This window comes from Cricetulus griseus, chromosome 2, assembly GCF_003668045.3.
Source record: "Cricetulus griseus strain 17A/GY chromosome 2, alternate assembly CriGri-PICRH-1.0, whole genome shotgun sequence".
Lineage (NCBI taxonomy): Eukaryota > Metazoa > Chordata > Mammalia > Rodentia > Cricetidae > Cricetulus > Cricetulus griseus.
The window spans coordinates 282,883,072-282,908,094 of NC_048595.1; the positions used below are offsets into that span (position 1 = coordinate 282,883,072).

The window sequence follows — 25,023 nt, forward strand, 5'->3', positions numbered from 1 at the left end:
GATAGCATGCCTATGTACATGTATGTGTGCACATATACACTAAGTAGCAGTCAGGCCTGTAAGATCTCATGGATCAGAACACTTATAATAATAAGGCAGAGCAGATGAGACTCTTAGATCAGTTAATGAAATTGTTATTTGTATGACTTCTAGTGTTTATTTATCTAGTACTTATTATCTTTAAGTCAGATAGTCTCTTCTCATTTAATCTTCACAATTGTGTTGAGGAAACTGAGTGAGAGAGGTTTTTTTCCTATCTTAAGTCTCCTAGTAGCAGGTACCACAGAGAAGTAGAGTCCAGGTTTCCTAACCCCAACCTGTTTGCTTGGCATTACACAACACTTCCTGAAACTCAGCAGTAGGTCATGGGAGTTGCATATACCAGGGGGAACCATGAGAGTCTGCTTCTCCTACCTCATTCTAGCTGTAGGGACATCTTGATAGTCTTGAGCCGACTCGATTTGGGGTTAACAGCACGCTGAGAAGCTCCAGTACACTCCCTAGTAGGACATGCAGGTGGTCTTATCAGCCTTTTCTAATTCTTTGTTGTGTACTCCTAGAAGCCTTTTTCTGGAGACCTCTCTGACTCTACCTAACTGTGCAGGTCTGAATAATGAAGGGTTCGATGCTGCCATAAGATCCTTTGCATTAATCTATTACTGTATTCACCTCATAGTTTATAATAATCTACTCATGGGTGTGTTTTCCTCACTAAATTATATGAAATGTAATGCCAAAGCCATCTTTACATGCTGCAGTTTGTGAAATATGTGCTTTGTGTTAGGTGTTGAGTAACTGACTGAAGGAGTGAATAAGGGCGTGGGCCGTGACCACTGTACCCACTCAGTCTACATTGTTGAGGGCATCCACACGTCTCCCGGCTACCCTGATTTCTTTTTCTTGGATTCTGAGCCAAGGCCCACGCCCTCGGGAATGCAAGAGGCTGTGGCTGAAGCCAAGCGGCTTCAGATCATGCTCTCACTTTCACTCAGAGCCTGCCATATTTTGTTGGCACTTGCTGTTTTATCCTTCATCTGAAACTGTCCTTTTCAGATCAAAAGGCAGGCGTTGTCAGTCAACACCACGCACTAGCTCAGTAGCCACTCTGGTAACTCAGAGAGTCCTCCTGGAGCTGGTTTTGTTGGTTTAAATTGCCCAACAAGTGATGGGAACTTGAATGTTCCAGATCAAGCCTTCCCATAACTGAATTCATGTCAGCTCTCCATAGGAGCCAAGGCCACATTAACTTCCCATAGCTTGAAATGATAACTCCATTTTCATAGAAAGGGACCCGCTGTTGTCTGATAGGATTACCTGGAGATCCCGCAATGCTGTCTCATGAGTGCGGGTTTCACCCTCAAGAGCTGAGCATCGGTCAAGCTTCTCTTGTTCTTGTCCCAGCCAATTTTCAAACGTCTTTAGGTCTCTCTGATACTCCTGGTGAAGGCGAACCAGCCTTTCTAATTTTGTTACTGCTTCCTGGGATCAGCATTTAAAAATGGGTAAGAAAGAAACAAATCACTGAATGCAGAATTCACTTTTGGTGTTAAATTTTCTTTTATGCTCATTCATTTATTTGTTTCTCTCTCTCTCTCTCTCTCTCTCTCTCTCTCTCTCTCTCTCTCTCTCTCTCTGTGTGTGTGTGTGTGTGTGTCAGTCAGTCTGTCTGTCTGTCTGTCTACATGCATGCCACTGAACACCCATGGAGATCAGAGGACAACTTTTGGGATTCAGTTCTCTCCTTCCAACGTAGGTGTCTAGATCAAGTTGTCAGCTTTGGTGACAAAAGCCTTTGCTCACTGAAACATATTCTCAGCTACATTTTTTTGAAATTTTAGAAAAGCATAATTATTAAGCAATTAAAAAAATGAATAATTTCCCTTAAAAAAATCTTTAAATTTCCCATACAGAAGGAAGACAGAGTTGAGATGTGCTAGGGAGTGAGGTTAATTGAGGGTAAATACATCCAAAATATACTGTATGAAATTCTTAAAGAACCAACAAAAAATGAACAAGAAAAAGAAGGAAACTGTATTTCTCTCTAAAGAAAACAATAACAAATACTTAAGTCTGGAAAGACCTCAAAGATCATTTTGAAATAACTACCTAAACAACACACAGAATTTAAAAATTTTCAATGAGATGCTGTCTGAAATTTTAGTGAAAATGTTACATTTCTAGTTGGGTTTTTGTTGAGAATTATTTTTTTCTATCTTAACTTTCAGGTATTAAAAATATTTGAAGTTTTGTTTACCTTTGCTAGTGATATTTTTAAAATACTAATGTTTACTTAGCTTGTTTTGCACTGTTTGCACAAGGCTGTTGGTCTTGTGCTTGGTTTTGAATGTTTAAGTGGTCCCAGCTCTCCACACTCCTACCTGGCGGAAGCCACGGGACTCCAGATAGCCATACCTTGGCCCTCTCTTTGATGGCTTGGTGTCGTTCCTGCAGATCCTGCAGCTCTAACTGGGTGACATAATGCTCTGTCATGCCTGCCCTCTTGACTTCAATGGTCTCCAGCAGGCTACTATGACTCAGCACTTCTTCATTTAATAGCTAGAGAAGAATAGAAAAATGAAATGAGTTACTCATGTACAAGCAAAAACTAAGGGGTATTAACTGTACTGTGAAAAAGGACCTTTATCCACCCATCCACTTGAATTATACAGACGTGTGTGTGTGTGTGTGTGTGTGTGTGTGTGTGTGTGTGTGTGTGTGTGTGTGTGTAAAACTATGTACATAATGTTTCTATGTATATTTCATCGGTCCAGAATGCCCCTGAGACACTATTTCCCAATTATCTACTTCATGTTTCTTTTTTTAAAAAAGATTTGCTTATTTATTATGCATACAGTATTCTGTCTGCATGTATACCTGCACACCAGAAAGAGGGCACCAGATCTCATTACGGATGGTTGTGAGTCACCACGTGGTTGCTGGGAATTAAACTCAGGTCCTCTGGAAGAGCAGCCAGCACTCTTAACCTCTGAGCCATCTGTCCAGTCCTCTACTTTATATTTCTGCTTGAATATTTCACATTTCTCATATCTAGAAATGGCCTCCTGATTTCCATACTCTAGCCATCTTTCCTCATCAAGCCTTCTCCCCCACCCCCCAACCCCACCTCACCTTTCAATAGCCAATCTAGAACACAGGAAGGAGTCTCCTGTTCTCTCCACCTACTCCAGGCCACTCTTAACTTTCAATTGGATTTCACAGGGGTCTCTCAGACAGAACTTAGGTGAAAGATTGGGTAGACTGGGATGTGGAGTCTACTGGAAGCCTGCACACAGTTCACAAGGTGCCTGCACCCGCCCACCGATCACCTCAGCACCTTCCCCTACTATCTCTGCTCTAGCAATTCTTATCCCATAGTGCACCAGTACCTCTTTTTCCTCAGCCTAAGACATGATAGAATCTGTCTTTGATTCCTTCCAGACTACTCTTTGTACTCAATTCTTTAGGGCATGGCTGGCCTGCCTCCTGTTTCTTGTCTCTCTGCCCTGACCCCAAACAATCGATGTTAACTCTTTCCAAATTAGTGTCCCACACCTCACAGTTTATCTTTGTGATAGCTCCCCATTATAATTATTTACTTAAATGCTTATTAGTGAGTGTATACATCCCTATCAGAATACAACCCTTATTTGCTATCTTACAACTTCCTGAGGGAGCTTAGTGTTATACTGTAAACAATGGGGACCCAGTGTGTTGGGGGGGGTCTTAGGGAAGTGAGATGTTCACCTTTACATCAATATAGTAGCCAACTGATCAACAAGAAACAAGGTGAGAATTAGGAGCCTCAGAATTCAGGTGAAACACATGGATCAGCAGTAACTATGGTGATGATATGGGGATGAAAAGGAAGGATACTGGGATGAGGAGGTGGCCAACTTAAGATGCTGCTTATGAGATGATACTAATAAGCAAAAATAGAGAGTTTGAAGCATTTCCATGCAGAATATAGTAAATTCAGTTCAAGACATGATATTCCAGTGAGTATGGCCTGGGCAGACGTGTGGCTGCCTAGCAAAGACGTGTGGCTCTAGCATATTGTGTTTGAATATTACTTCAATAAAAGAGGTCTTCTGTTTGTTTGGTTTTTGGTTTTTCGAGACAGGGTTTCTCTGTGTATTCCTGGCTGTCCTGGAATTCACTCTGTAGACCAGGCTGGCCTGGAACTCACAGAGATCCACCTTCCTCTGCCTCCTGAGAACTGGAATTAAAGGTGTGTGCCATAATCACCCAGCTAATAGAAGAGTTTTTATTTAAACGCTTCCCATATTTTAAAACTTTTTCATATGGTATTAGAACCATATGATATTGGTCAAAAGTAGTAATATGGGGCCTATGGTTTAGCTCTGTGGTTCAGTGCTTGCCTGACATGCACAGAGCCTTGGGTTTAATATCCAGCATTGAAGGCGAGATAGCAGGTACGAAAACAAAAACAAAAAGGAGTGGTAATACAAAAGAATGTAATAAAAAGAAAGCATGCTACTTCTGACATTAAGAATTTACACATTTTAAATGATCTGTGTCATAAAGCATGGGTCTATATGATTATACTAGAAAAGTTTTACTCCTGGGAAAAATGACTACAAACAAAAGCTACTTTAGAAAGATATTAGAAATTATAGCATGAGGTTCAAATATAATTTCCCTGGTGTGTGTATCCCTGGTGCCTAGGTGGCCACTTTTGCCTGAAGTTTATGATAGAATTCAGAGCGCTTAATCCAGTTCGAACCTTGGCTTTTCCGAGAGCGGTCACTTTATCCCGCAGTTCTGTGTGCTGTCTCTCCGATTCACTCAGGCTGCCTTCCACACCATCCATCCAACTGGAGAACTGCCGGATGTCATCCTGATAACTGGTCCACTTAGAGAGTGCTCCTTCCAGCTGACTGAAAGGGGGTAGATGTCAGTACCCTAATCTGACTGTTCTTATGGGTCTGAAGCCTGTCTTGTGCCTTAGATCCTCTCTAGCCAGCAGAGGGGGGGCAGACCTGGGATAGGTAGCTGGTCTGGGTTTACCAAACCCAACTCTAAATTTCTGATGAAAACAGCCCCAGATAGCAGCATGCATTTAAATCCAAAAGGGGACTGAACATGACCTCTAGAGGGTCAAGGGGACACAAGGCACAGGGAGAGACTGAAGGTCACCCAGATTAGGATCTCCAGGTTAAGTTAGAACAGAACTGACCAGAAAGGGAATCCACCCTTACTCCCAGCAGGTTGTCAGAGTAGGAGTGACAGAAGAGTGACTGTCAGAAGGACAAGCACGGGAAAATAAGCACAGTGCTCATTTCTCATGAAGTTTAAAAGTCAGAAAATCACAATGGAAAATGGGGCCATATTCCTTGAAGTGATCTAAACATTAAAATGTAACATTTCCCTGACAGATAAATATTTCATTGCATATGTCACATATGGAATGCTGTGACTTATTGAGACTAATTTTCATTCTGTGATTGGCCATGGAAGGCACCCTCAGTGGCCACTCACAGGTATCCTCAGATGTCCCACTGCAGAGGAATGTTGTTGAGGACGCTCCCTGGTCCCTGCACTCCCAGATTGAGAGCATTGAAAACAGTAAGTGCCAAAGAACTGTCAGTCCCTAATGGACAGCCCTAGGCGCCCTCCTGTTTCCTGGTTATTTCTTCACCAATATCCCTACTTTCTGCTTTCAGATGGGGCAACTTGGAGGCACTAAAACAGCACCTAGTGTCACCCAGCCAAGAAAGACCCAGCTGTGCCCTGTAGGACTGGTTTGATGACATTCCTTTCCTCATCACTCCCTGGTGAGTGTCTCCTTAAGAATTCTCTCAAGTGAATTACTATGTTTGAATCAAAATCTTCCCACTTCATGAAACAGTTATTACCGTTTGATTGGTAAGCATCAATCAGCAACAAATACACATTTTACTTATGTTAAAACAGAGGCACAATATTTCAGATCAACTGAAGGCAAAGCCGTACCCTCTATATTGTCTTGTCCTTTAGAGCTCTTATAAGAACAGAGAGAGGGAGGAGGGGAGGAAGAGAGAAAGAAAGGCATGGAGGAAAGAAGGGGAAATAGGAAGTAGTAACAAGGAAGGGAGGAAAGAGAGAGAGGGAGAAAGGAAGGAAAGCAGCCACTATTGAAGCGTTCTGTTGTCAACCAGGCATGGCTCCCTGGCACTGGGCACCGCCTCCACTCACCTCTTGCATCGAATGGCTGCAGACAAGAGGGATTCCCACATGTCCTTCACAGCCTGCAGCTGCTGCTGCACAGCAGGGCTGCCTTCCGGAGAGGTGCTCTGCAGAACATACTCCCCCCGGGTCAGGATCATCTTTATCTGGATCTCCTTCTCCTGTTTTGTCGACAGCAGTGCCTGTTGACAACAAACAATGCAGAAGGCTTTGTAGTTGTATGTTGGTATTCCTGGCATCCTGTAGTTCAGCAGCTCTGGACATGATAGTGTGGTGTGCAAGCATGCCAGGCAGCACCTGTGGGAAGACAACTGAGGGGACTGCCAGTAGCCAGGCTCCAGTCACCTGCTGGTCTTCCCTGTTTAATTCCTTCCTTCCATGTTTCATTTTCCTGGTTGAATGGGGGATGGTAGAACTCTTTAAGTTCTGAGAATGGAAAGAAGCTCTTGTGCATCTAGTGTAGCCTCTCCATGGAACTGAGTAACCTGGATGAAGGTTTTCACGGGCCATGTTCCTTCTAACAGGAAAAGGGAATTCAAACTCACTTGCAAAACTGGTAGCACCTGTCAAAATGCAAAACTTCTGGTCACTTCCTAACCTATGTCTTACACCCCTTGCAGATAGGGGGAACCTCTAGTGGCCCTGTGCCTGCTGGGTCCAGAAGGAATGGCAAGCTTGTCCTCAGTTACCACACTGGTTCTTCCCTTCTAGCTTTTACTTCTATTTTCTTCTCTCTCAACTCTCCATCTAGTCATTTGCAGCAGGACACTCCCTTCTTCTTTAGAAAATAATGCATTTACTTTGTGTGGGAGGGATGGAGAGAGAAAGAGTAAGAGAGGGAGAGGAAGAGATATAGACACCTTGGAGAGTTGATTCTGCCCTTCTTCCACATGGTGGCAAGAATTGGGCTCAGGCTTAATGGTGGCAGGTGCCTTGTCACATTGAACTATCTCACCATCCACCCATCCATCCATCCATCCATCTATCCATCCATCCATCCATTATTCCTAAAAAGCTTGAGTTAGGTATTAGAGTTTCTGGAATACTTGCTGCAATATTCAACCCATCTCTCCTATACTGTTCCATTCCTGTGCATCCATAAGTCACACACACACACACACACACACATACACACACACCACCTGTGACCATCGTCTCCTACACTTCAACCTCAGCAGCACACAACACAGCTGTGGGGAACAAAGGTCATATTTTATTCACTTTTGATTCCTTGCTGTCAAAACAGAGTGCCAATCTCGTGAAAGGCACTGAAGTGATGAGGCAGAGATAAATGAAGTTTAACTAATTTTATTACAAATGCAAAATAGAATTGATATCTCAAGGTGGGAGAAGACTTGACTAAATGATAGAGACAAAAAAGTAAGTTGAATAAATAAGATTTCCTCAGAATACACGTGTCTGTGATAGAATTTGAAGCTACCTTCTTGATTACCAACTGAGCAAATAGCCAAATTTGTGTCTTATTTTCTGCAGGGTTTGTGGATGAATATGTCAGGGCTTAAAAGAGTGATTAATGCTCAGGGATGAGCATATTATGCAAGAAGAAACACATCCACAGAGCATCCAGAAAGCTCTTTTAGACAAGAGGACCACATGGTCACACCAGGCTAGCACTGAGAAGAGGCAATGTGTAAGTGAGCATTCTCTCAGTATACACACCTCCAGCTTGAGCATTCTGCCGTCCAGCACACTCTTGTCAGGCGTGGGGAGGCAATATGAATCCAGCATGTGGATGGCGTCTGTCATCCAGTCCTGCAGTTCTTTAACACCCATCGAGAACTGGCTGTGCTCAGCAACGATTCTGTCCAGCCTGGACACTTTCTCCTGGAAACGACAGAGATGGGTTTTCTAGCTGTCAGCTCTACAGAGTGTTCACAGCCTCTAGTCACTCATGTTGGAAACCAACACTTCATCAGAAACTATCAGTCATCCCAGAGGCTTGCAGCCTCATTGCATGAGGTCTGTGACCCACCTTGCTAAGTAGGGGAAAAGCTGTAGCATAACCAGGTCAAAAGACATGACAATTGCAATTCCCTGCCCTGAACATTCATAGTAATGAGAATCATGACTTATTTTTTATTCAGTAGAATTTCTTCCTAATGTCTGTTGGCATTCAATTCATCGTCATCTTTAGCATTCACATATTATATTTGGTTCAATTGATACCACATATTCTTACAGACCTACACTGTAGTCAGTCTTTAAAAAATACCAATCTGTTATTTTGTAATAGTTGTAAATTACATGCTTATAATACATGTATATTTAGCTGAAACAAATTTTGTATAAGTGTGGAAGAGAGTATGAGGCCTCGGTATACATGCAGAGGACATAATGTATACACCTGCATTTTAAATGACAAGAAAATCTATGTGGTTGTCCTTATTTGTTTCACTTCAGGTCATATCCATCATGGTGGATGGAGACTTTACATAGCATTCAAGCTTTTGAAGCATTCAAATATCTCTGGCTCTTTAATATCTAAACAAATGCAAATGATTTTGTTTTCTTTTGTTTTGTATTTTTATTTTTTATTTTTTCAAGACAGGCTTATGCAGCCCAGCCTGGCCTTGAACTTGCACCAATCCCCCTGCTGTTGCCCCTTGAGTACTGGGATTCCAGATGTGCATAAAAACACCAGTTGCAAAAAAATTGTTCTTAATTCATTCTAACATCAGGTATGTGTCAGATTTTCTAAAATTAGATAAAAGCCTTTTCCTCAAATATCCATGGGTACAAATGGAGACGGTTCACACCGAGACACTGTGAAAACCCAGATTAGCAGATTAGAAGTAACTTCACTGTAAAATGGGCAAGGCCACATCAAAGATTAAGTTATCATGGAATCCCTAAATGCTAACACCTGGGAATTTTAAAACAGAAAGCACACATCATAGCTTATGCAAGCTTGAAAAGGACATCCAATCACAGGGTCTGCATCACTAGCGGGGTTCACTCAGTGCAGTGCACCCACTACTGTATTCCAAGGACCTTGAAAGATGTATTCATTAGATTAGTCCTTGCCAATTCCAAACTCCACTTTAGACTGTTGTTAATGGAAACTATCAATTAATGCATTGTCATCTACTACATAATTAATATACAGAAGCTAGATGACATTTTAAAAATTACCCTAGTCTTAATTCTATGGACCCCAGAACATTTTAAACTGCTTTTGGGCTCATGGTTTTCTAGTATAATTTAACCTGACAGTCTTCTGGAATTCTGAATTTTGTCTTTTGTTATGTACCAAGCCTTGGGAATTAAGTGCCATGGAACACATAGTTTTATTAGTAATGGAGACTGGCAATGTTGTCTGTCTCTGCAACATCCCTCGCTGACTTCAGAGAGCCACAATAAGAACTATGGTAGAGGTGGCAAGTCCAGTTTCAAGATGAGGGCAGTCATGGTCACATGCCATAAGATTGACCTGGAGACATCACTATGTGGGAGTGTCAGGATGGACCCTGCATGACCTATCGGCATTCCAGTTTTGCAACATCAGTATCACACTCACACACAGCACATGCCAGGCGTTACCTTGGTTACATTGCTTAGCGCTAGATACTGAGAAGACAGCTGCGACACTCTGTGCACAAAGCTCTTGCTGGCAGCTTGTCCTTCCCACAGCTGCCGAGCTTTCTCTTTCAGCCTGTGGAGCTGAGGCTCGTAGCACTGTATCTCCTCAAGGACAGACTGGAAAGCACAAGCGAGTTAACGTTCAGAGGCTGGGGCAAGCACATGGAAGACAAAGCCTGGGCCCAGAGAACATGGGAATAAACATTGACAAGCAACAGAAGTCCCCTGAAGACTGCATTATCTTCAAGCTACACACAGTGGAATGCTACAGGAAGAAAACAAACCATGTCTCAGAGGAGAGATGGAAAACATTAATTCTGTCAGAACAAGGAGAAGGCACACAGCATTTCAAGGTGGTGTCAGATAAAATCAGGGCACCCAGCATGCATCTGGCCACAGAGTGGACAGAGGAGGGAGTGAAGTTGGCCGGATCCCATCACCTGGAGTTTCTGCTGTTCTCTCCTCTTGGCAGGCAGGTCATAGAGGCGATTGCTGCTCTCCTGTACCAACCTTTCGGTTTTACTCAGCCAGTTCTGCACAGGTTCTGCACTCACTTCAAAGTCTTTCATCTGGATCTTTAGATTCTGCAAGGGTTTAGATAATAGCAGGAATGAATGAGCAAAGGCAAACCCCAAGGGGCTGACAGCCTGTGTCAAAAGTGCAGGGATGTGCATTTAATTTGTAGAACCAATGTGAAACAAACAAACAAAGCTAGCATGTGGGCATGGTTTGTGATCCCAGAAGTGAGGACAATACAGAAGATTCCCTGGAGACTAGCAGAATCTAAGCTGTCTAGACTCAGAAAGAGACCCTATCTTAACAAACAAGGCTGAGTTTGATTGAAGAAGATACTTGGTGTCAATCTGTGGCCTTCACACACACACATGCACACACACACACACACACACACACACACACACACATGCACACACACACACACACACACACACACACACACACACACACACACACACACGCACGCACACACACAGGGACAGGGACACACAGAGAGACAGAGAGAAAAAGACATAGAAAGAGAGACATCAATATAGGGAGAAAGGGGGAAGAGGGAGAGGAGAAGAGGGAGAACGAGAGAGAGAGATCTAAAGTCCTTCACTTGGCTTACTTATTCAGTGCTCACCCTCTGTGGCCCAAAGGCCTCCCTTCTTGGGTTTACCTTGTCTCACTGTCTAGAACATTTCATCTTCCACCCTAGCACCTATATGACTTTGAAACATCCTTTAAGAATGTTTACGCCTTTCTTTTCCAGACACAATCATTCTCTTCAATTCTCTAGCCCACCCAAGAGATCATAGCTCTTTTCAGTTTCTATGCATTTGCTCTTTAAACCACAGACTTTATTTATCATGGGCAGGGTTGGGCTATGCATTTCTATGCAATGCAGCTATGCATATACCCAGAGGTGTAGGGGAAGCTGTAGCCACGCCTTCTTAGGGGCTGGCTACAGGAGTACCTGAGGGCTTGTGAGGGCGTGGTCAGAGTGAGTAGGGGGACTGCGTTTTCGGTTTCGGTTTCTCTTTGCTTCTTGCTGTACAGACTACCACCGGCTGGCTGGTTCGCTCTGTAAGTAAGGCTTTTCCCTATTAAATACCCTTATATTTCTACCTGATTCCGTATTGGTAATTTCCTACTATACAGAGGCTATACCTTCCACAGTGGAAGGGCCCATGTCTCATGCTTACTGGAATATACCATGTTTCTTTATGGAATAATCCAACATTGGTAAGGACTGGTTAATGATAGGCCAAGAAACACTATATATAAGTACACACCTATATAATTCATGTGTTTATTATGTTTTCTCTCTGTGTGAATATTTGTGTGAGTGTGGACAGGTAGGTGAGGGCATACATGTTCATGAATGTGCTCCTATGAGGTCAACATCTTGGGAACCTTTTTCATGATTGATTTCCACCTTAATTTTTATTACAATTTTCTAAAGATTTCTTTTACTTTTAGCTGTGCATATATGTGTGTGTCTGTGGGTGAGCACGTGCATGTGAGTGTAGGCATTTGTGGAGACAAGAGGGAGTTAGTTGCCCTATAGCTGGAGTTATAGGTGGTTGTAAGCTGCCTGATGTGGGAGGTGGGAACTGAACTCAGGTCCTTTGCAAGAGCAGTGTGTGCTCTTAACCACTGAGCTATTTTTCCGACCTTTCCACCTTATTTGCTTTGAGGTAGGGTCTCTCATTGAACTTGGAGCTTACTAGTTTGGCTAGACTGGTCAACTAGTGAGGCCTGAGGATCTTTTTGTTCCCACTGCCTCAGTTCTAGGCTTTTACAGGGGTGATGGGAATTAAATTTAGAAAGCACATTGCCAACCAAGTCATCTCCCCAACTTCTTGTTCATGTTTCTCTAAATACATTCATTCTATCCATTAGGATATGGTGAGAACTGTGTGCTGATCACATAAAGATAGTATGAATATTAATACTTCATAGACTCTATAGATAACACATTAAAAGCATGCTGCTAATGTGTTACACATTTCAGTGTGGCAAAGGAATCTACCATTTTATGAAGTGCTAGATTCATATGAATTTGAATTTGTTATTAAACTTGTAATGTGGACCAACAAAAGAAGAATTTAGGTAGTTTTAGTAAGACACCAGGTCCATGAAATGCTAGCTGAGAAAGTATGAAAAATGCAGAACCTATTAGACATTGCCTCAAAGCTCTTGCTGCATTTGGTCCAAGGTTATCAATAGTGTTGGCTTCTTGATCATGTTTTCCATAGGGAGATGAGTTAGCTACAGGAATGCATCGGAGAGCTTAAAATACTCCAGAGAGGTTAAGATTGGAGAGTTTAAAATACACCACAGAGGTTAAGATAAGCAAGCATGACTCCTGATAAGTCTATGGTTCATTGGAGCAGAGGGCGTGTCCTGTTTTATCCTCTGTTACCTCCCCAGAGTCTAGACTAATCCTTGCATTTGTAAATTTAAGGCATTTTCATCTTTCTGTTGTTGCTGTTTTCATGGAGCAGCTAAACATGGCAAACTAGCTGACCACGACCCAAACCCATGGGTTTCCAAGTACCTCGGGGAGCACAGCAGAAAGCTGGGTGCTTCTTCAGTGCACAGTAACCGTGTGCTACGTTCTCAAACCTTGTGTTAATGTAACTGTATTTATGAGTTTGTGGGGGCACAGTGCTGGGTTTGACTCCTCTTCATCACTTACCTGCTGTGTGAATTTGGCAGACTTTCGGCAGTCTTGTGCCTTTGTCTGCCTGCCCTGCTTTCCTTTCCTCCATTCCTTCTCTATCTACCTTCTTCCCCCACTTTCTTCTTTCTTTAAATTATTTATTTATTCACTTATTTACTGACAGGGTCTCTCTATATAATCCAGGATGGCCTTGAGTTTGCTGCGTGGCCCAGGCTAGCTTCAAACTCCTAACCATCCTGCTTCCATGTCTTTCTGTACCACCATGCATGGTTCCTTTACTTCTTCATCTGAGTGACACAGATCTATAATGGCTTTGAGAATTAAATGCACTGGTGGATATAATCCCCCACAAGTGCCAGGCACAAATTAACATTGACTATCAATGTTTTTTTCAGTTCTGTGCCTTTCCTGACCCTCGTGCTGCTGTTAACCACAGCATTCCTGATCATTAGCCCCAGGCCACTTTCCAGGCACACAACACCGAGTCTGGATCAGCCTGATTAAATCATTTCATTCCCCAAGAATATACTTCAGCTAATAGCCTCCTTATTCACACCTTCTTACAGATGAGAAACTGAAGACTCAAACTTCAGCTTGGCACTACCCCATACAGCTAACTGCCAAATCCTGCTTGTTCGGTTTTAGAGATGAATCATCCCCACTATTACTCTTTCTTCCACTTAGACCCTCCCTTTCAACTGCACTGCTATAATGAGTTTCCTTTGTCTTTCCGGCTATGTAGGATTCCCCACTCTTGCTTTCACTACGGTCAGAAAGTTGACATGTTTATCTCCAGCTTTAAGGTCTGCAAATTCCTCACTCAGTCTATCTCAAGAAATCTTGAGGAAAAAAATGAGTCCTAGCACCCTAAGTAGCTGTTGTATATAACAAGTTCTGCCCTCTGTGTCTGGAATGGTACATGATAGGATCCATCCTAGGGAAAACTGTGTCTTGGGTTCCTATGAGGGAAACTGGTTGATATTCAAGCTCAGACCACACAACACACAGACATTTTACTATGTGGTCCTAACCTATATCTCCATTTACCTCTATTGTTTCTCTGTCTAAACTTCATGTCTACACCACATTTTTCAACATCTTCCACTTCTCAACATCATTCACAATTTCCTGGACCCATGCACTCAGCTCCGTCTGTGAGAAACGTCTGCCAGTCTTGGGAAATTTGAAGGACTCGTGGCCTTCAAGGTATAGTTTAAATGTCATGTCTCTGGATACTGTCTTTGACTTTTCAAAATAGAGTCAGTAGCATCATGAGTCTCCATGTCTCCATGCCTTACCCCAAATATTCCTGCCTTAGAGTCACCTTCTTCATGGGAATTACCTTCTAGAAAATGAAGTTCCAGAGACAAAGCAAAGACTTTCCCCTCCTCTACTTCCCCCATGTTTTCCCATTCCCAAAATGTACACTACATGTCTATTCCTATTAGGAAAAGAGGAGGGTGGGTGGGATTGGGTCAAATAGAAGAGTTACACCTGCTATGCAGGAAAGGCAGATTAACAAAACTGGAAATGCCTAGCCTCCCCTGTTCTTGGGGGATATTTGAATAAGATGATCTTGGCATGAGAGCCAGTTTCACGGTATAGCTCTTGCTTTGGAAGCCACATTGAGCTAATGATTTTTACAGAGTCACAGGTAGTTTCCAGGCACTGCATGGTTGCCACTGTGTCCAGTGGATGATGCTTGCCATGAACAATGGCTGATTACAAAGGAGAACTCAAAGCTCTTAGCTTAAGGAAGAACTGAGAGAGTGTCTTTCCTCGTTTTGATGGTAATTCCCTATTACAATCTCCTTCCCATCTTGTATCCATTGTGCCCATCACTAAATAAGGATCTATCCTGGCAGAAAATGTTTTCAAAGACACCTTCCATACATCTGAGAGATGAGTTGATACAAAGAATAAATGATCTCAGAAGAAAAGAAAGTCTGCATCATGGAAGAAATTATGATACCAGATTAGTAAGTTGGCTTTGTAGGAAATGAAATCACATGAATGTTATCTTCCCTCATCCTCAACAGCCCAAACCTGATGCTAGTGTGAGCTGCATGAACTCTGAGTCAATATTTTGTAGCCTTGTAGGACTTTCCCTGTTCGTTCTCCTGCAACAATTGCCCAAACTGCAGCATTTCAAATGAAAGATTAAATGTGATGCTCAGATGAGCAGGGGGACGCATGGATGAGTCTGTGACAATAGCCCTTGTTCAGAAGGTATCTAATCCTTCAGGGCTACTCACACTTCAGCATTGAGCCCATCTTCGTTTGGCTGCTTGTTCTTATGCAAAATGGGATGACCAGAACGTTTGGAAATCCTGTGGTACATGGGAACCATTTTACCTGTCACCACAACCAAACATCACACAGAGCATGCTTGAGGGGTGGAGGTGGGGGGTGGGGCTATGGTGTACCTCTAAGGCAGATTCCTTCTGGTGGAGATTTGCATGAAAGCTTTTCCAATCTTCTTTTGCAGCAACAACTTTGGCCTGAATACCTTCTGCTTTCTCTTTGGTGAGGAGGGAGCTCAGTAGCTCCCCTTTGGACAGCATCATGTTTAGCTTATGCTGCCCATTTTCACTTTCTGACATAAACTCCTATAAGAAAAATAGAAAATTTGGTACCTTAAGACATGCCATGCTTTAACATTCCTTGCTTTTCCCCTGTGTGTCTCAGTGAAATCAAGGAAAACAAACGACTATTTTATTGCCTAAGTTAAGTGACCCAGGTTTTCCTTCAGCAATCCAGTTGTGAAATATTTTGTTTCCTAATATAAATTCTCAATTGACTGCAAAACATTGAGACGTATTTTTATGAACTGTTATCAACTTGTTAAAAAATAAACAGGAGAAGTAATGAGGACCAAGAGAAATAACTGGTATAAAATAATCTCTGGCTAAGTTTAGTTTAGAAAAATAAATGCTACATGCATAATTGGTAGAGCTGCATGATATCTTTGGCTCTGAGAATCCTAGCTGCTGAAGTGAGAATAGACACAAGCAGGTACATGACTTATAGTGCCTGTATGATAAAATCAAATTACTTCAACAGAACAACTATCCCTATTAGAAGACCACAGGAAAGCTTCCAATGGCGGGGACAGGGTAGATTCCACAAAGTATATGCTGTCAAATGAAGTAGCGGACATTGTTGTTAGTACTTTATAAAATATAGTTAAGGACATTTTATAGGGTTGTTCTTATGAAGCACAAGTTCATGACATAACAGCAACATGAGGTGTGGCCACTCTTTGTAGCTTTCTCAACATCTGGGTTTTTCCAGAGGTTAGTTTGCCTCTTATACTCTACATGTTAGAGTCGATGCCTGTTATTATTCGCAAACATTAGAGAAAGAAACAAAACGAATAAGCAGCTAAAAGTTATTTTTTTTTACTGCTAAGAAACATAAGCATAGAGATTCTATGCTTTGGACTTTGATTAGTTTTCAGGGGTGACTTATGTGTTGAAATCTTGGTCTGTAGTGTGGTGTTCTTAAAAGGAGGGACCTGATGGGAGGTCCTGATGCAGTTAGAGCCAAGATCTTGAGATACCAAAAATAAATAAATGTATTTATTTACTTATTTATTGTGCTTGCATGTGTATTGTGTTGTGGCAAGTGTGTGGAGGTCAAAGGACAACTTCCAGGAACTGGTTCTCTTTTTCCTCCATGTGGGGTTCCAGGGTTGGAACTCAAATCTTTGGTGATCTGAAGAAAATTCTAAGAAAACAAACTGGCCACTTCTAGCATCAGTTGCTTCCTGTCTGATGTGGCCCTGTCCTCCTGCTGGCAGTTCCATATGCCATGGTAGAATCATAGCATCAGAGACAAACTGATATCAGAATCTTTCCTTCAGCCTTTAGGATGGAAACAAGTAAATCAACTTGTTTACTTTGTAAAGTAGGCTACATAGTCATGCAGAATGGACGAGCACAGGGCTGCATCAAGACATCTCTTTTGACAGATGGCTCCTTCACACAAGTAACTAGGCTAAGAGTCAGACAAAATGCTGTTGTCAAAAACAGAACTGGGTTTCATAACCACAAATAAACTGGTGGTTGAATGTTTCCACCTCTACTCCCGGGCCTGGAGTGAAGTCGGAGGAATTTGAAATGCAGCACATTCCCAAACAAAATCTATCTTGTTACATCATGAACCAAGGTTCAAAAGAGTGAACTAGGTAGATAGAGACACCCTCATCTCAGAGCCTGTGTCCAATAGACAAAGTTCTCGGATGAACCTTTCCTTATTCATAGTTGACTGTATTCATATGTTTTCCTGCAAGAAATTCAAATTCCCCAAGCACTGGCCCAAGATTGCTAGTATAAAAAACAACCAGCTATAGGTGACACATCTATGAAAAACAAATTCACTACAGTGTCTAAAAATGTTGAGGGTCAAGGTGGCTGCTGAAATGGCACTGCAGAGCTGTAGTTAGGTAAGGGAAATACTAAAATAAAAGCAAGCAAACAAGCAAACACCACATGTGGGTGCAGCTCTGGCTGCCTCAGACACAGCCTTCTGACCTCATTGAGACACCTTTATCCCATGGGCATGCTGAGAGCAATAATATTATACACTTGTCATTGGGATGAAAATTAAATGAAAAATAGCCCCAGAGTGCTCAGGTGCAGAGTTAGTACACACAAGGAACTCATTATTTTCCAGGCCTTTATTAAAACATAAAATAACATAAAGTTATGTCTTCCTTTCAGTTGTTTCAAGGGTGGGTCTATCTGAAGTTTAAATTTCTTCAGCTAAACTTTAATCTGCAAGGCACGTAGATGAAAACCCGGAGTCACGTATTAGTCTAACTCAGCATTACTGTGGGCGCTGTCAGCAGAGTGCTTACCTGGATTTTCTGAAGACTTGCAGAGACTTCACTGAGATTCTGAGGTAGATCAAAACACTTGGCTGTGGTGATTTTTGCATTAACCAACCACTGCTGGAAGCCCCTGAAGGCCTTCTGAAATCTTTGTTGCAAAATTTGTTCTTTATTCTGGCAGCCCTTGGATGCTTGCAAACAGAGACTGAAAGGGTAATTTGCAAGTTTGATGATGGAAGAAAAGTGAAGACGCTGAGTCAAGTGATGCCTAGTAGAGTCCACTGTTCTTAGAAATGTGCATTTACCTACTTAGGTACTATATTTCATTTTAATTGATATCACTGAAATCATACTATAAAAAACGTTCTAGTCCCTTTAATTCTTTTGTACTGGGTCTCACTTTGTCACTATGTTCTCCATCTATGAGCTTAGGTAGCCCTCCACACAAGCCTCCTCAGAAGCTAGAATCACAGATGACCACTCCATGCTCAATCTAGCTCCTTCTTTGCATAAAAATATTTTGAAGCCAGGTTATTTATTTATTTGTTTGTTTGTTTATCCTCCCTGGAATCCTACCCACAACTGAGACTGAAGCAGGGGCATCTTCCTATATACTGAGAGTCTGTCTCAGAGGAAATACAAATGAAATTACTGTGAACAGTTGGACGGGTTCATGCTCACCAGTTATATTCTTTAATTAAACCTGAGACTTTTCCACTGTATGGACTCAGATCCCTGGAAAACCTGCAGAGTTCATTCAACTGAGACTTGAGCTCCTCCGTCATAGGCTCTGCCTTTTGTAGAGCATCCAGGATCTCCTAATAGAAAAAAAAAAAAAAAAAAAAAAAGACAAGCACTGAACTGGGTGACTTCCATGTCTTCACACTCTACATTGCATACATAGTGAGTTATTAGTGAGGGACAAACCAATGCAGTGAACTCAGTAATGAAACGAGGTCTACTTTCAGGATTTTTTTTTTTTATAGCCTTTGATGGTATGTGGGTCATCTGTATCTACTTCGAGTTATGGAGAGACACTCATGTATCAAGTATAAAGTAGTTAAATGATTGAATCGTCAATGACTTAACGTAAGAACAAAGAGAAAATACCCTACATTGTTTAGTAGTTGGTCCAACTAGACTGTTTGGATAGTGTCTATCATTTAAGATATTGAATGATTAATGAAAAGCAACATGTATTTTGTACTTTCAATATGTGCCCCAATTGATTTTCTGTAATATTTCTAGTGAACACTGATGTTAACAACTTTTTATAACCCACAGGTCTTATTTACCTTCAGGTTCACATACCTCATGACTTCTTTCATGTAGTCATCAAATCTTCACTAATGTCCAGTATGACATTCGAGGACACCCCACTACCCCATGAATAAAGGTATCATTATTCTTCTTGAAGTGCTCATAACTTAACTGATGAGCAATACACAGATAATCACGGTACTAGTGATTAATCCAAAATGAAACCCTATCATTTAAGAGCATAATTTTGAAATCAAAGCCATGGTCAACTGGGCTTTGCAATTAGAACATCCCTCTTATATGATTAATGCCAAGGGACAAAAGAGATTGTGAGTGGCCAAGTCCTTTGCACAATGCCTGCCACACTGTTCAATGCTTACTTTGTAAAATTAGAAGGGGAATAATAGCCAAATATATAATGGAACTGTATCAATAGTGTCACCAGAACAAAATGATTTTTATAAAAATGCATACACACAAGCACACATGTACACACATGCACATACACAGGTGTGCAAACACACATATGCATGATTGTACACATATTCATACACTCATTCTCTCTCTCTTACACACACACACACACACAGAGAGAGAGAGAGAGAGTGAGAGAGAGAGAGAGAGAGAGAGAGAGAGAGAGAGAGAGAGAGAGAGTTTAAGCTGTGGAGGAAGGACGGATAGATAAAAGACTACTCAAGTAGCTATGACCTCTACTATTGCTGTTCTCAGTGGTATCTATGGAGAGATGGCCCACAGACCTCATCAACATGCCAAGTCTCTGTTGTGTTTTCGTACTACAAATGACATCACGATCCTCTGGCTTCTGTCAATCAGAAGAGTTAGCATCATGCTGTGGTATGTAGTTATTCTCTCTGAACTAAAACTTCCCTTCCTGGAGGGAGGGGAAGCCTCAGAAGACACAGAAACCCCACTAAACAAGATTCAGGGAGGTTGTGAAATTTCCATGACTTGGGAAATGCTGAAAGTGACAGGAATCTCAAGTCCCATCCCTAAGGTACAAGCAGTGACTGAGTGTTGGGGGAGGGAGATGTTTTCCAATGGCGCTGCCTACAAGGGGAGCAGACACCAGCTTTCATGAGTTGTCCCCCATGCTACGGTGAGGTTTTCAATGGTACAGCTGCTTCTGAGGTATCCATGCTTTTGTTAGGAGCCCTACAGTACTCACTGGGTCACCAAGCCACACTTTGGTTGAATTCTTTCATCAGTGTGTCATCTGTAATGTATTTGGAGTGAGTGAAATGTCTGCTCACGTGTCCCTAGGAAAAGTCATATGGCACGCTCATTTGTCCCCCTCTCACTGCATGCAGAGACACCCAAGCTTAATCTATCCCAAGTCATACCTCTCTCTTTTAACCACGTGCCTCCTTGCCTGCTCACGTTCTTTCTCCTGGTCCCCATTTACATACTGAAATTTCCTGGGATGGCACGGGGCTCTTAAGTGACTTCTATTCTCTACCCTCCTTTCCTGCATTTCTCCTTCTTTGGTGTTATTCCCCTATCTGATCCAGTTATAATTACCCCCCACCCCTTCTGCTCTACCACTGGTTCCTAAAGGGATTCTCTGTGGTCCTTCATCTTCCCAGGGATGCTTATCTGACGATGCTGTGCTGGCATATTTATGTCAATGAAACACAAGCTAGAATCATTTGGGAAGAGAACCTCAGTTGACACAGTATCCCCACAAGGATGGCCTGTGGGCAAGCCTGTAGTGCATTTCTTTCTAATTGATGATTGATGTGGGTCAGCCCAGCTCACTGGTGGAACATACCATTTCTGGGAAGGTGGTTCTGGGTGCTAGAAGGAAGCAGGCTCAGCAATGGATGAAGAGCAATCCAATAAAGTAGCACCCCTCCACAAGCTCCTGCCCTTACTTCCCTCAGTGATGGAGTGTAGCCTGAGAGTTGTAAACAGAAATAAAACCCTTCCACGCCCCAGTTGTTTTGGTCATTGTTTTATCACAGCAATTGGAGCCCTAACTAGGACAGATGTACAGCATGTCTGGGGCATTTGTCATAAGGACTGTCTCTACTTGTTTCAGACTTCTGTGTCCACACAGATTATGATCTTGAAGGCAGGGGCGGGGTTCTTGGAATGCCCATGGAAAGCAGCTCAGTGTCGGAACAGAGAGAGGTTCTAAAACATGAATTGGCTTTTCTCTTTCCTTTCCCTTCCCTTTCATTTCCTTTTATTCTCTTCCTTTCCTTTCTTGTGCTAGGGATGGGAGCCAGGGTCTCACAGCAAGCCATGGAAGAATCCAGGGTCTCACAGCAAGCCACAGAAGAAACATTTTTATTTAGGAAACTCACAAAAGCAACCATAGAGTTTCCCTCTGAAATTCTAAACACTAACCCAGAAATGGTCGTTTTTTTTCCCTTACCATTCTGAATATTTTAAAAGGAAATATCATGAGAACTACAGAAAATGTAATTATCTACCAAAATATTAAAAATGAGATTTAAGTAGGCCAATTATAAATGAGGTGACATTAAAAATGAAAATCTTTTCAGACAAACCTTACATTAAAAAAAAAATACATTCATGGGACTGCAAGAGATGGTTCAGTGGTTAAGAGAGATTTTGAGTTTCTCATGGGGTCTGAGTTGGGTTCCCAACACCCTCATTGAGGGACTCATAACTACTGATAATTCCAGCTGTAAGTGATCTGACACCCTCTTCTGTATTCCATGGGTACCTGTACATATATGTGCATACATTCATGCATACACACATACACATAAATGAAAATTAAATCTTCAATGGCTTCCTCTTAAGTCCAGATTTTAGTAGAGCCCAAATCTCATGAATACTACATTGGCTGGTATGCTTTTGGTCCCATCAATCTCTGAAGACATTCTTTTCTTTGTCCTGCTTAAAGGAATAGCTACATTTCCAAACTAACAACCTGTTGGTTTGAAGGGGAATTTTATAAATACAATCTACAGGAGGTGTGCAGTGTTGGATTATAAAGTTAATAGACCACAAACCTTAAAGGGATATCCTGATGACATAAGACAAACACTTAAATGGCCTATAGTGTTCACTATGATTGACAGCAGTCAGGAGACCTTCCTGAAAGCAAAATGTTGCTGGTGGAGTCCAACTCCATCTTTTTCATAAACATTTTGCCACATACTCATGGAGTTTGAAGTGCTATCTTAAATTTTAGATAAAATTGCATCATTAGACAATTGACTCTTGTCCTCTTTAGATGAATGTGGTAAGAGGCAATGTCCTATTCCCCCAGAATCTATAGCCCTAGTGTCAAACATAGATGTGACAGCAGGGACTACTTTCATCCTGGACTCAGCACAATTGAAAAATCCATATTTCTGATTGCATCAGCACGTGTATCCTGATAGCCCTTGTCTATTATCCAATAACAGCCTCGACACAGGAGATGACTGTTGAGGAAAGGAAGCTACAACCAGACATTTCTTTAAAATTCTATTCCCTCAAATTATTAGAATGGAAAGGGAAGCAAAAAAAGAGTTAAAACACTGTTTCATCATCACCATCATCATCATCATCATCATCATCATTATCATCATCATCAGACTCCATGAAACAGTCTCCAGCCTCTCCTTTTGTCCCTGCCCTGCGTAATATGATTCTGGCAAAGAACCTAAAGGCTGAGGGGGCATTAAGAAAACAACCAAAACAGCCAAAAAGCGTTCTCAGTAAAATAGTGCCCAGCTAGTTATGAACTTTTATTTCATAGTGTACCATGCCTGCCCCCAAAAGTTGACTTAAACAAGACGGGCGCTGGAAATACTCCCTGACTGCCTAATGGGCCAGAGCTATTTTGAAATGATTATAACATAAATAGAAGCAGAGGCAGTTACCTCACTAAACTTCCTTTTAAGGACAGCCGTGATCCCGAGTATTATAAAGCAGCAAATATTGAGAGGATTGCCAAGGCACCCAAGAGGACTCGAAGAAGGCAGAGATTGTTAAACCTAAGTTCATTCTCCACTTTCTGCTCCCCTGTCTCGCATTCTAAAAGAGGTAGTGGCTAAAAAATAAATAAATAAAAATAGCCTGGAAGGCAACTATAAGTGTTAATGTGTATTAACAAGCCAATTCAAGTTCAGCTGTCAAAACCAGGGAAGAGGAAAAACAGACAGTGAAAACTATTAGTTGTGCTTCAGTGAATTTTCAAATGTGTCTTTCTAAGCTATAAATTTAATCGCCTAATTGTTTGAAAGAGTTAACTGGCAAGAAAGCAGCTATGACTCTCTGTCTATTTATGCCTCTGCCCACAGGCCATTTTCCAGGCTGAGTGACTGAATACAGTATTGCAAACTCTTACACCATCAGAAAGAAAGTAAAGAATCTCCACCAGAAATAATGTTGTATACAGGATATAACAGCACCTCCCATGTATGTTAACTTTTACCAAAGTTTGATTTCTAGGAGAAGGAAAAAAGTTCATACATTGCAAATATATTAAATACTTTTTTCTGCCTCTGAATGCTGCATGCTCTTAGTTAGGACAGGGACTCATTTTTTTTTCTTTTTTCTTATTTTTTTAAAAAGCAACCGCAAGAACCAAGGAAATGTTTAGCTTATCCACCCCCGTAGTAAACAGGAAGGCAACGACCAACTTACTTGTTCTTTGTGCCAGCATTCCACTATCTCCTCATCAGTGTTCTTGCCTTCCAGGAGGGCAAGCTGCTGGGCCCAGGTTTTCAAAAGAGTACTGAACTGTTCTAGGGCTTGCTCAAGTTGGGCTACCTGGCCAGAGAATTCCTGTTCTGAGAGGGCCATTTCGCTGACCAGGTTCTCCAGGCTGCTCTGTGCTTGAAACAGGCTATCTTCCCACTGCCTCCAGTCGGCGCGCAGGGCCTGCATCTCTGAGTTCAGAAGCTCACACCCACTGGCAGCTGTGTTCTGTTTCACTGCCGGGGCCAGCGACTCCACTCTGCTTAGGCGGCCTGCACCGATCTCTCTGGAATCTATCAGCTCCTGTAATGGAATATCGTCATGGAAACCAAGAAGGCCGTTAGTCACTTGGGCTGCCAGTTTTTGAATGTGTGCAGAATGGGACTCTGTCCTGCTATGAAGTTTGGGCAAATGTGCAAAAGGGATGAGAGTTGTTGAATCTACAATCGCCCATGTTCTATTAGCAGCAATCAGTATCATGAGTGCCCAACTTATTGCAAAATCACTCAGGATGTTTCAGTGTTCTCACAGGTCGGACTGCCTAAATAATAGGCAGTATTTAGATACATGGAAGTGTGGTAGGGATATAGATTTTCATTTGTGGTGGTCAGCTCCTATAGACTAAAAAGAATCCCAGAAAGCCTTATGTCCCTTGACGTGAATGAACAAGGGAATTGCATCCTGTTTGAAGGGTTGCTTAAATCGTATTTCTTCCTGCTGGGAGTCAGGCTGACCTACAGCAAGAAAAGAATGAGCCCACCTCAATTTCAGATATTTCTGTACCTAAAGAGATATTTTTATGGTCACTGAAATTAATAATTCACAGACCAACTTAATTAAAAGTTTTAAGCAAACTCCAGTCTGGGTTTGTTTATTATGATCATTTTTCCCCCAGAAAAAGAAACCTCACTAGAAATTTGACAATTCAGATACCATGCTTAGTCTTGAAGTTCATACAGAGAATGGGCTTTAGGATGTAATTAGAATACTCATTGTGAAGTAGGTAAGTCGTGGCATTTCCTCTTGCAAACAAATTCTTCTGATGACATTTCTCTTGCTGAAGTGTCATCTGGTGCATACATATGTGTAACATGTAATGCTATAGTTAGATGTTGTCAGTGTTAATGCAAAATTATGTCTTCACTCCTGGGTTAAGTAGCACCAAAGGTGATTATTAGAGACAAAAACAAGAAGAGGAGGAGAAATAATGAACAAGACCAATTACAAGTTAGCAACAGAAAACCAAGGCATTGAGTATCATACATGTGTTATA

The 25,023-nt window shown here is 41.8% G+C and overlaps 1 protein-coding gene across 2 annotated transcripts in view; it reads right to left on the reverse strand.

Annotated features, from left to right (window-relative positions):
• The window catches only part of Syne1 (spectrin repeat containing nuclear envelope protein 1), a 453,101-nt gene that overhangs the window by 213,957 nt on the left and 214,121 nt on the right, over positions 1 to 25,023 (reverse strand). For both annotated transcript variants that reach the window (XM_035440411.1, XM_035440412.1), the window contains 11 exons: positions 23,697 to 24,053; positions 18,489 to 18,625; positions 17,835 to 18,012; positions 15,400 to 15,582; positions 10,227 to 10,370; positions 9,748 to 9,903; positions 7,867 to 8,031; positions 6,196 to 6,368; positions 4,745 to 4,898; positions 2,413 to 2,556; positions 1,315 to 1,479 (listed from right to left, as the gene is read on the reverse strand). In XM_035440411.1, coding sequence (XP_035296302.1) covers positions 1,315 to 1,479; positions 2,413 to 2,556; positions 4,745 to 4,898; positions 6,196 to 6,368; positions 7,867 to 8,031; positions 9,748 to 9,903; positions 10,227 to 10,370; positions 15,400 to 15,582; positions 17,835 to 18,012; positions 18,489 to 18,625; positions 23,697 to 24,053 — 1,956 coding nt within the window. The remainder of the gene's footprint in view (positions 1 to 1,314; positions 1,480 to 2,412; positions 2,557 to 4,744; positions 4,899 to 6,195; positions 6,369 to 7,866; positions 8,032 to 9,747; positions 9,904 to 10,226; positions 10,371 to 15,399; positions 15,583 to 17,834; positions 18,013 to 18,488; positions 18,626 to 23,696; positions 24,054 to 25,023) is intronic.